This window comes from Physella acuta, unplaced genomic scaffold (assembly GCF_028476545.2).
Source record: "Physella acuta isolate Inbredline_101_S28 unplaced genomic scaffold, ASM2847654v3 ptg000647l, whole genome shotgun sequence".
NCBI lineage: Eukaryota > Metazoa > Mollusca > Gastropoda > Physidae > Physella > Physella acuta.
The window spans coordinates 721,085-734,167 of record NW_026732166.1 but is presented as its reverse complement, the minus strand read 5'-3'; the positions used below and the strand labels follow the sequence as shown (position 1 = coordinate 734,167).

At 39.1% G+C, this 13,083-nt stretch overlaps 1 protein-coding gene across 1 annotated transcript; it reads left to right on the top strand.

Moving 5' to 3' along the window:
* Positions 1–10,259: 10,259 nt before the first annotated feature.
* Positions 10,260–12,537, top strand: LOC131948458 (nociceptin receptor-like). The gene has a single exon (XM_059310067.1). The coding sequence runs from the start codon at positions 10,711–10,713 to the stop codon at positions 11,893–11,895; it is 1,185 nt and encodes a 394-aa protein (XP_059166050.1). The 5' UTR covers positions 10,260–10,710; the 3' UTR covers positions 11,896–12,537.
* Positions 12,538–13,083: the final 546 nt, after the last annotated feature.

Here is a 13,083-nt window from a genome sequence, read left to right as displayed (position 1 = left end):
CTCATCCCATCCCATCCCATCTCATCCTATCCCATCCCATCTCATCCCATCTCATCGCATCCAATCTCATCCCATCTCATCCCATCTCATCCCATCCCATCTCACCCCATCTCACCCCATCTCATCCCATCTCATGCCATCCCATCTCACCCCATCTCACCCCATCTCATCCCATCTCATCCCATCTCATCCCATCCCATCTCACCCCATCTCACCCCATCTCATCCCATCTCATGCCATCCCATCTCACCCCATCTCACCCCATCTCATCCCATCTCATCCCATCCCATCTCATCCCATCTCATCCCATCTCATCCCATCTCATCCCATCTCATCCCATCTCATCCCATCTCATCCCATCCCATCTCATCCCATCTCATCCCATCTCATCCCATCTCATCCCATCCCATCTCATCCCATCTCATCCCATCTCATCCCATCTCATCCCATCTCATCCCATCCCATCTCATCTCATCCCATCTCATCCCATCTCATCCCATCACCGCATCCCATCTCTTTCCATCTCATCTGAGATGAAAGAAAACGAGACTTCGAAAACAATTAGTTTGATCTGTTGTTTTTTAAAACCCTTTGTAGAACGAGCTGACTCCCTAACCTAGCTTTGTACTCAAAATTTGTTTCCACTTTGTTATTTTGTTTTCTGTTTTATAAATGTTACTTTCCATTTAGCTAAAGTTTACTATGGCTATCACACATACTTTGGTTTCATCTGAAAATAAAGTACTATTGTATTCCTTGGGGGGGAGGGGGTGTTGTAGTGCTGGGAATAAGAAGGATATAGGTAGATGTAGTCATCTATAAATCGTCATCATCTTTCCCGTTCGTGCCCAAGACACAGGAGGCAGAATAAATAATTCACCTTTCAATTACCGAAGTCCAGTTCATATATGAAGTCGGACTTGATAAAATCCTCCGCCAGAAAATAAAGAACGCAGAACTCTACCATAGCTAATGTGACTTGACTCCTACCCTAGCTAATGTGACTTGACTCCTACCCTAGCTAATATAATTCACCTCCTACCCTAGCTAATGTGACTTGACTCCTACCCTAGCTAATGTGACTTGACTCCTACCCTAGCTAATGTGACTTGACTCCTACCCTAGCTAATATAATTCACCTCCTACCCTAGCTAATGTGACTTGACTCCTACCCTAGCTAATGTGACTTGACTCCTACCCTAGCTAATGTGACTTGACTCCTACCCTAGCTAATGTGACTTGACTCCTACCCTAGCTAATATGACTTAATCTCTGCCATAGCTAATGTACTACTTCCCTCCCCCCATAAGCACGTGACCACCACAAGTTCGACCAGTAACTGGATGAAGCAAAGTGCAACTCCCACGTAAGGCGCCAGTCCAGACCGCAACTCAATTATTTATACTCACGACCACGCCCCATTTCGCTCCTCACCCCCGGGCAGTCTCAGTGGATCAGCTCCCCTCCCTACCCCACCCTCCTCCCCGGGCAGTCTCAGTGGATCAGCTCCCCTCCCTACCCCACCCTCCTCCCCGGGCAGTCTCAGTGGATCAGCTCCCCTCCCTACCCCACCCTCCTCCCCGGGCAGTCTCAGTGGATCAGCTCCCCTCCCTACCCCACCCTCCTCCCCGCACATTAACGTCGTTAAACGGGTAATCAGACATCGATATCGGCCGCTGGGGCGTGAAACGTTAAGGGTTCAAGGTCGATCTAGGGGGGTCAAGGCTTCCATCACACGCTGAATAAGTTGTTTTTTTTTTTTGTCATATATGGCAAAAGAGATAAAAAGTTGCAGACGAAAATCGTAAGTGTTTTATGTGTTTTATGTGTGTGTGCTTACAACATTAAAAATTTCAAAAGCCAGCTGGTATAACCTTGGCCTAATTACTGTAACTATCCAATTGACTTAAGGGCCTATAGCCTATACTAGACCAAATTTTTCTGTCCGTCTGTACTTTACAACAGCAGATTTATTACGCTCATTATTCTATTTTAAGCACCCAAAAAAGTGTATTCTAAATATAGTAATCATAGTGTTTTTCTTTTGAACGGAAGAAGAAATAAATTCATAAATCATATTTTATGGATGGGGTATGACATTTTTATAGCGTACGTCGTTGAAGTCGATGGCAATCGGGGTTAAAAACTTTCCAAAAAAAAAAACTACGAGACGTCGATTACAGATTTTTTGGTCTAGATTTTAAAATGTATCTTTTACTGTTCTTTCTACTTCGTCTCCGAGCATTAAGCAAGTGTTATCTATCTTTCAGCCGCGCGTTATACTTGCCCTGCAAACTTTTGACTCGTCAAGGATGAAAACGGAGGGATAAAAAAAATATGTTTCGAGAGAAAAGAAAAACAGTGGAGTTTAAGAGCCAGAGACAAAGGAAAACAGGCCCAGAATCCTAGATAAACAAGGGTATTGACCGTCCAAGATTAGTTGCCGTCTGGTCTTAATCAATGTGTACTTCCTGGTTGTGACGTCATTGGTGGGCTACACCATTAATGGACGTCATTGTAGGGGAGACTACACCATCTAAATGGTCGAAGTTGTAGGGGTAGAGTATGCCCACCAGATGGAGGAAATGTAAAGATGGGCTACAACCACTTAATTGAGGCTTTTCCTAAAATTTCGTTTGAAATATATTCTGTAGTTTTAGTTTTAGACGTCCGGGATATTTTTGTGACACAAATTTCAGAATCTCAAAAACAGTTTTCTTCAATCTAAGTTAATATCTGTTATTGTTTTAAATCTAGTAAAAATGAGATAGTATAACGTTTTTGGTGTAGCTTAATAATGTATACGACATTTTAAAAAAGCAAAACAAGCAAGATTAGAAAATTCTCCATCAATAACGTTAATTATTTTTAAATGAACAGAACTTTGTAAAATTACTTCTTGGAAATAATTCTATTTTACAGTAAAATCTCAGGAAAAGTCTAACTTACGTTGCTGGCTTCATATAAAATATTTGTTACTCATATCTTGAAGACCATTTGGGCGAAAATAAAACCTACAAGTGTGAACGGCAGACAGCTAATCGATGACTCGGCGACTGGGGTTAGGGTCAGGGTTAGATTTGGAGCACGGTGATGACAAGAGTAGTAGTTAAAGTTAGGATTAAGTTGGGGTGATGTATCGGTATCGACGTCGTGGGTTTTGAGTATCGATAATTAGATATTATGTGCCCTACTGGGGTTTACATGGGTAGTCTGGTGTGTAGTATACGTGCAATGAGGGGTGTAATAAGTGTAGGTGTGTTATACTGGTGTAATCAGGGGTGTGTTACACGTGTAATTAAGGGTGTGTTGTATATGTGTAATCAGGTGTAGGTGTGTTATACTGGTGTAATCAGGGGTGTGTTACAAGTGTAATTAAGGTTGTGTTGTATACGTGTAATCAGGTGTAGGTGTGTTATACTGGTGTAATCAGGGGTGTGTTACGCGTGTAATGAAATGTGTGTTGTATACGTGTAATCAGGTGTAGGTGTGTTGTACTTGCGTAATCAGGGGTGTGCTACAAGTGTAAGGAGGGATGTGTTGTAAACGTGTAAGCAGGGGTGTTCTATAGGTGTAGGTACTTCCTCACGCCGCTTAATTCCGCCACATTCGATCTGCTTTATCTGGGTGTTGACACGAGTGGGTGCGGTGGGATTGAGTTAAGTCATCAGACTTCGCTTTGCTCACTGTATCGAAAGCATGACGTTATTTTAGCCTTGTTTTACGCGCCACTCTACCCACCCTCCGGGATACTCTCTCCCACACATCTTACAGTCCACACACTAAAACAATTCACACATTTCCACACACTAAAACAGTTAAATCAATTTTTTTTTCTATTTCTTAAGAAAATCTTAAGGAATTTAAAATTAGATAAGAACGTCTATGTCACATATCACCCCCTACCCCTGTTCCTCACCAAATAAGCATATTGTCTATATCGTCTTCACTCCACCCCCACCCCCACCCCCGCATTGTGTGGAGTCCATTCCGGACAGCCCACCCGTCGTGTAAAAACGTCTCTATGTTCCGATACAAGTCTTTAACACTAACATAGCGTTAACCAGCATAACCTTTACCCGATCTCTGAATTGTATCACATGATATCCACGCTACAACGCGATTGGATTACCGACGTGACTCAAACAACAAACGACGCCCAAACAAACGTAGCAAATGAAGTGGGATTTCCACCCGACTACAATACCTTATTCAGCCACGCACTAGACTGCCCACACTTAATGCCAGCTCATTATCATTAATACAACCGCATTCATAAAACTGCATTAATGACACCGCTTTCATAAGCCCGCATTAATACCACTGCGTTAGTACGTGTGCATTGATGCCAACGCGTTGCCTAAGCCCCTACTATACTCCACATTTACAGCGTCCAATAATTACCAACTTCCGCAACTTAACAAAGTGAAAAACCTGTATCACCATGTAATTGATACGCTTCGCTGCAGTTACAGATTTTACCTGTAATGATGCCAAGGTACAAGGTAAACATACAAAATTAATTGACAGGCTAATTGCAGGTAATTAAAAACGGCACGCCACCTCGGTCCAGTGAACAGTGGATTAATGGAACCAGTTCTAGCGCTTAATGAATGACGTGAACATGCTTAGAGAGCAATTACCCACTTTTTACCCACTTTTTAAATAAGTAAACAATATGTTTATTTTTGGCGTCAAGGATATCACATTGCGAGACAAGGTTATAACAAGCTAATGGACAGGAAAACTGTTTGAATGCATTGTCATAGTTTTTTTACTTTCTACTATGTACGAAGTAAATAAAAAGTATTGTAATCGTGCAAAAAAAAATCGAGATTTTTGGAAATCTCGACCTTTTATACTTCACTGATACGGAAAAACATAATTTTGCAATCTTGTCCGTATGTCTGTGTGTATGTGTGTGTGTCTGTCTGTGTATCTGTAAACACGATAACTTGAGTACCGTTACAGCTAGGTTGATGAAATTTCATATATGAGTATTTTATCAAAATTGTTGATCCGTAACAACTTTTGAGCGATTTGCGATAACCGGAAATGATACTTTTTTTACTTTGAATTTTTCAAAAGCCTATAACTTGAGTACTATTTTAGATAGATAAATAAAATTTCACATGTAAGTAAAAGACCTAATTCTCTACTTTCTGTCAAATTTTGAGTAATTTCCGTTGACCGGAAGTAGTAATTGACGCTATTTCTAATTTCTCAAAAAACGCATGTAAATTTATAAAGTACTAATATATTCCTCATTATTATGCATATTTTGTTATGGCGTTCGCTTGGTGCGCAATTCTTTTTTCTACGAGATTCTTTTCTATTTTTAAAAGTTTAAGTAATTATAAATCATGTCTATTTTCCGAGTAGTAGTGTTATATAAGAATATTGGAGTAAGTTTAGGGGAGATCACTCCCAGTTTATTTCTTTTATAAGCTTTCTATTTTAGCTATGTTTTCCTGAGACCATGATAAAGTAATGCTTTCCAAAATGTAGCCTTTCCACTTTAGATCAACATCCACCAGTCCGGTGCCAGCCAAATAGGAGTTGAAGAGACGGCAACATTAGTGAGGAAGAAAGAGAGAATGTAATATCTAATTAAGCTCATGATACACATTTAAATACGATTAAACAAGTTAATAAAAAGTCTAGTGACAATTTAAGCGCAATTTCCTTATGTTATCCATAACAATTTTTATTTTTTTGACCGAACGAAGGGATATTTTTTGTGTGCTAAAAACCTACACGATGCTCAGTTTAAATTAAAAATATCATCCTAGGCCTACACGATGCTCAGTTTGAAAATTCTTAATTAATTTTTTGTGACCGAACGAAAGGATATTTTTGAAAACTTTCTTCGGCAATATTGTTCTAAACTATGGCAGGAATCGATTCGTAAATGTTTCAAGTCGCTAAGTGGTCTGGTTGCCGAGATATGGGCCAAAAACTGCATTTTTTTAGAGGTTTTTTGGCTTTTCCGGGAAATCCAGGAAGGAATTCCGGGAATTTTTTTGGCCTATGTTCATCCTCGGAACTTGCTTAACATATTTGCTTTTGGAACTAGTCCTCGATATTGCTTCGTTGAGGAGGAGATACGACTTAAAGCTGCGGACACGCTGCGGACACATCCATCCATCCATCCATCCAGAAATGACGAGTTAATAATCGCAATCCCCCAGTATGGAAATTGCGCTAAAAAGTAGTTGAACAGAGGTTATATAGTTTATAGATCAAGGCAGTTTTTTGAGAAATCGTTTTCTAGAAAAGCATGCGCAGATGCTTCTTGGTGTGATTCTACAGGCATACAATTGTCATTTGATTATCTCGTATTCTTGGTGTGATTCTACTGGCATACAATTGTCATTTGATTATTTCGTATTCTTGGTGTGATTCTACAGGCATACAATTGTCATTTGATTATCTCGTATTCTTGGTGTGATTCTACAGGCATACAATTGTCATTTGATTATCTCGTATTCTTGGTGTGATTCTACAGGTATACAATTATATAGTCATTTGATTGTCTCGTATTAGATGCGTATCCACATTCAGAAAAAAATGTGTGCGTGTGTGTGTGCCTCAGACATGTAATTTTCAGCGTCAGATTGCCTTACCATTTTCACTTTGATATGACAGTTTTCATCATCGGCTTGTGAGGAAATATACAGCTTCACAATAGTAATACTTCTTTCTGACATGTACTTTCATTCATTGAAGGTGGGTTACTTTTCTTTTATCCCGCCTCAGACATGTAATTTAAAGCGTCAGTTTGCCTTGCATGTTCGCTTTAGTATTACAGTTTTCATCATCGGCTTGTGAGGACTGATACAGATTTACAATAGTTATTCTTTCTTCTTACTTGTAGCCTATTTTCATTCATTTAAAATGGTTTACTTATACATAGATCTAATACAAAACGTCTGATTACAATTTAAATTTAAAAAAAAACCCGAAAATGCAAATTTAACACAGTTTCAGAGAAATGAACAATAAGGTGGGGTACTTATAAATTGCGGTGCACTGTGGTTCCCAGTAAATCGAATTCAAATGGATCTTTTTCAGTGTCTAAAACTTAAGAATTACAAAAACTAATGGTGTTTCTATTTCAACTAGAGTTAATGAAAATTCAAAATTGTAAGAAATTTAGCAACTACACAAAAAACCATAAAAGTATTAACTATCAGGTATAATTATGTATTACACAATTATTATTCAATTTATGTCGAACTTGCTATTACTTCTAACAACACTTAAGATAATAGATATGAATAGTCTCTCTTAGTTAACTCAAATTAGTAAATGGGAAATAACCAGCACAAAGTAATAATTATGTTAAAACACGTCTAGATCTACATATTTATTAACCCTTCACTGTCTAAACATAATTCTATCCATGAACAGAGGCACTAGTCAGTGACCTAATATATTAGTGACCTAATATCTGACCTATCATCTTGTACACGTGATGTGGATATATTCAGAACCATTTTAATATAATTATATCCATTAACAGAAACACTAGTCAGTGACCTAATATATTAGTGACCTAATATCTGACCTTTGGTCTTGGAAATTAACCCTTTACTTTCTCCCCCTTCACGTAATTCAACCAAAAACCCAACCACACACACACACACACACCTATCTCCCCCCCCCACACACACCTACCCCCCCCCCCCCACCCCACCCCATCAGGATAAATACAGGCGATCTCTCCACTGACACCTAGGAGTTTATGGCTGTTTTTTTTTTTCAATCTTTGCGCATGCGCTGTGACCTCAGCTAATCCGCCCTAATCCATGTCCTTCTGAGATCCGTCGGGCTTGTTTTCTGTAAGACGTGAAAAGAGGGGGGGGGATTAACCGAGGTACAGGAGAGAATTTCCGTTCTCAGAGACAAGCTCTTAAAACTATCCAGTATCATCTTGACCTTTGTAGACGTGATGTTGACATATCCAGAATCATCTTGACCTTTGTAGACGCGATGTTGACATATCCAGAATCACCTTGACCTTTGTAGACGTGATGTTGACATATCCAGAATCATCTTGACCTTTGTAGACGTGATGTTGACATATCCAGAATCATCTTGACCTTTGTAGACGTGATGTTGACATATCCAGAATCATCTTGACCTTTGTAGACGTGATGTTGACATATCCAGAATCATCTTGACCTTTGTAGACGTGATGTTGACATATCCAGAATCATCTTGACCTTTGTAGACGTGATGCTGACATATCCAGAATCATCTTGACATTTGTAGACGTGATGCTGACATATCCAGAACCATCTTGACATTTGTGGATATATCCAGAATCATCTTGACATTTCTGGTTATATCCAAAATCATCTTGACATTTGTGGTTATATCCAGAATCATCTTGACATTTGTGGTTATATCCAGAATCATCTTGACATTTCTGGTTATATCCAAAATCATCTTGACATTTGTGGATATATCCAGAATCATCTTGACATTTGTGGTTATATCCAGAATCATCTTGACATTTCTGGTTATATCCAAAATCATCTTGACATTTGTGGATATATCCAGAATCATCTTGACATTTGTGGTTATATCCAAAATCATTTTGACATTTGTGGATATATCCAGAATCATCTTGACATTTGTGGTTATATCCAAAATCATCTTGACATTTGTGGTTATATCCAAAATCATCTTGACATTTGTGGTTATATCCAAAATCATCTTGACATTTGTGGTTATATCCAAAATCATCTTGACATTTGTACACATGATGTGGGTGGGAGGAAAAAATGGATTTTATGGATATCTAAAGAAACAATTGTTACTTCATTAAGCCTATATATATACAGTCTATGGGAGCCGAACGTTTTCCCGAAAGACACTTGCCCGAATGCCGTTAGCCCGAAGACCGATTTCATGAATGGACACTTGCCCGAATGCGACAAATGCCCGAATGGACACTTGCCCGGATGCGACAAATACCCGAATTTGTTGTAGACCCACAGTCTAGATATGCTTGTATGTAAAAAGTTATGATTGGCCTATATATACAGTCTAGATATGCTTGTATGTAAAAAGTTATGATTGGCCTATATATATATATATATATATATATATATATCAGTCTTTAGATAGGCCTACTTACATTTAAAATAAATTTTTTTCAATGCGCAAACAGAAACTGGTTTTTATCTAATTATTATTTTTAATTTATTTTCCTTATTGAAATCAATAACGGCATAGTCTTTTAAACTTTGTCAAGTCTCATTTAGAATTATAATTTATCAAATCGTGTCATTTTATTGTTGCGCGGGAACACACACATAAAAACACAAACGTACAATTTTTAACCGTCGATGTCGCAGAAACAGGTAGAATCTACTTCATCTGCAGCCTGAACCGCCAGATTCGAAAGGGGAATTAAATTTACAACACATACATATGAAAGATGTATAAATAATAATTAACAATATGAATAAAGCATTTTGTCTTAATTAAAACAATGCATGTGTAATCGAATTTCTTCGTACTTGTTTAGCCTCACCTAAATCAATAGTGTAGAACATGTGCTTAAATCCTACATAACAAAACAAATGGTTCAGTACAATTGTCTGTAAGCCACCTCTTACACCTTACACCCCCCCCACTCTCACGGCAGCCCTCACCAACACTCACCTGGCTCGCGCTCAGCCAACCCGGCACGTGGCTCACCCGCCAGCGCGTATCTGGCCAGTCGTCGTGTTGTAACTGTCGTTCAGTGAGCGCCGGTCCGATGTTGCTTGCTCACACGGTATCATTCACTGGGGGACAAGTAAACACAAGTACCGCCGTCATATGTTGTAGTGTCAGCTGACTTCTAATGTATATATTGTGTATTATATATATATATATATATATATATATATATATATATATATATAGTTATATATATATATATATATATATATATATATATATATATATATATATATATATATATATATATATATATATATATGTATATACATATATATACATATATATATATATATATGTATACATATACATATATATATATATATATATATATATATATATATATATATATATATATATATATATATATATATATGAAAGTAATAAATGTCGATGCCATTTGTCTTTAACACTGAACATTTTGACTGTCCTCCTCAGGTCATCTTCAAGTCTTGACCTCTGATAGTCTGATGTCAACAGACAGCTCAGCAGACAGTCTGAAGTCAACAGACAGCTCAGCAGACAGTCTGAAGTCAACACAGCGTTGTTCGTCAGTCAACACTCCACTGTGACTTTGTTGATTTCTAGAACTTCAAAGCTCGTAGCTCACCTGCTTCTTAACTCAAAGCTCAACTCGGCGCAATAAGCTCAGGATTTACCGGTACCATAAGCTCCCACCTCATCCGCGTGAATTAACTCACATCTTACCTGCGCGATAACATCAGAGCTTACCTGGGACATAAACTCAGAGCTCACCGGCGTACCATTAGCTCAGGATTCCCAGGTATCGTAAGCTCCTAGCTTACCTTCGCCAATTATCTCAGAGCTTACTTGCACGATAAGCTCATATCTTACACCACCAGAGCTCAGATAGCACCCGCTACATAAACTCCGAACTCACCCACACCTTAAGCTCAGAGCTAACCTGCAGCACGTCATGCCACCGACGCCTGCAACTGTACAGAGCTCACGATGAATCCCTACCTGGTTGAGGACTCGACCCTGCTCAGCGTCGTGACCAACCTCTCGACGTCCGCCCTCTACCGCAGCCATGAGAAGCCTCTCACCTGCAACACGTCTGACGAGTACATCCAGTTCTACAACACGGCCAGGTACATCACCGGGCTCATCGTCTACCCCATCGGATGCATCGTCGGCATCGCTGGAAACATCCTGGCACTGATCGTGTTTCAACACCGCGACATGCGGACCTCAACCAACGTGTATCTCTCCTCTCTGGCGGTATCCGACACCATCAAGCTCCTTAACGATGCCTTATACTTCATGATCGTCGCCATCGCTCTCAAAGAATCTGACCTAGCCGAAGAAATGATGAGCAGTCTCTACCCGGTCGCGCATTACGTTTTCAACATGTCCGTCTGCGTGACGGCCTGGCTAACCGTCAGCGTGGCTGTGGAACGCTACATTGCCGTCTGCTACCCATCCCGCGCTAAAGAACTCTGCACGACCCGGCGCGCGAAACTCATTTGCACGTTCGTCTTCATCATCATGATCGTCATCACCATCCCCGCCGCGCTGAAATACGAGATGAAAACAGTCTTCGATAGTTCCATCAACCAGACTTGTTCTTTAATAGTTCCCACGACGTTCGGGAACAACAAAGCCTTTTATGTTCCCTACGTCTGGATACACAATTCACTCCGGGGGATAGTTCCCGTGTTTATTCTCGTCTTCCTGAACATTAGCATCATTAACGAACTTCGGAAAGAAAGGGTTAAAGGGAAAAAGTTCACCTCCAGAAACCGAATCACACTCATGCTGATTGCTATTGTGTTCATGTTCATTGTGTGTATCACCCCAGACGCCATCTTGTCCACGTTTTTCGGGAAGGGCTACGTGGACGAGGACAACTTGGTGAAGGGCGTCAGGGAGATCACGGACGCCCTCCTGCACGTCAACTCCGCCTGCAGCTTCATGCTCTACTGCTCCCTGAGCATCGTGTTCAGGACAACTTTCATCAAGATTTTCTGCAAGTTTCTAGACAGGCACCCGGAGCCAGAAGCGATCCACCTCAATCGCAAGACTACCTCTCAGAGACAGCCGGAAGCGGTTCACGAGAACCCGGATGTTGTCCGGGTCAACGGGTGTACCCCGGCCCCTGGGGAAGACCCCCCTTGTCGGGAGGATTATTTGTGAGGGCGCCCAACCAAGTCCGATAAATGTGTAATTCATTTCTTCCACTTTTAAGCTCTGAGTGTATTATAAAGTCTTTCAACGATTCGGGAAAGAGTACATTCAGGAAAGGTCAAATTCAGGCTACCATTCAATTGTATATTGGCGTTCAGTTTGAAACGTTCACATGTAAAAACAAACTATAATGTACAAAATGTGTTTTTCCTCCCAGCATGGGGTGTTATAACCCAAACCTGACATGAAAGATAAAAAAATATTATAAGTGTGTTTTTCAATTTTAAAATTGTTAAGTCTATTCAAACGTATTACGTTGTTTTTAAATGTGTATCGTCCATATTTTCACATCTTGTTAAAACTTTTTGCAGTTATATTTTGACAAATGGCGTATTTTATTTAAAAATGTATTTTACAAATCACATAAGTTTCTCTACTTAGTATATAACTTCCCATTTTGAAAAGTATTATTTTTTTGTTTATTTTAGGTAGCCTGCCAATCATTGTTACAACTTAATGAGCCAGAAGTTGGAACTTATGATGGAACGTTGCTCATATTATAAAACTTTAAGGGTCAGGGCCTGGGAACTATATGTGAGGGGTAGGGTACACAAGTGCTGTGTTATTTACAAGTCTCCGGCTGTTTAGAATATTTTGATACCAATGATGATTTCTAATCTAAAAAACTGTCTCCTCTATAATGATGAGAGTCTATAAATTGTTTTACAATTCTTGCGTTAGTGATGTATGTTCCCGCAGTTGTTTTACTCTTAAATTAAAATCTAACTTAAAATGCAGTTGTACCCATTTGTATGGCTAACTAAAACAGGTATTTTAAATACTTAAGTATTTAAAGCATATTTTATCATTATTTTGGCTTAATATTTTCTAAATAAATTTTATTACAATTGGCTAACCCAATTTTCCCATTTAATTATTTTCTTAAATATCAATTCGGCTACTTAACCGTTTTCATCGATATTACTCAGCATACACATGTTTTCTCTATTTTCACTTTGGCTAACTAAAAATTGTGTGCATTATGACTTTCGGTATGTAAATGTAAACATTTTCTTTAATATTACCTTGGCTAGGCCTAATTAAAAGTTTTCAGCAATATTACCCAGCATACTTAAGTTTTTCTATTCTTACTTTGGCTAACTAAAAGTTTTTCTGAACATCGCTTTTGTCCGGGTA

Coding starts and splice junctions, on each gene's coding strand:
- LOC131948458 (XM_059310067.1), top strand. CDS start 10,711: ATGAATCCCTACCTGGTTGAGGACTCGACCCTGCTCAGCGTCGTGACC.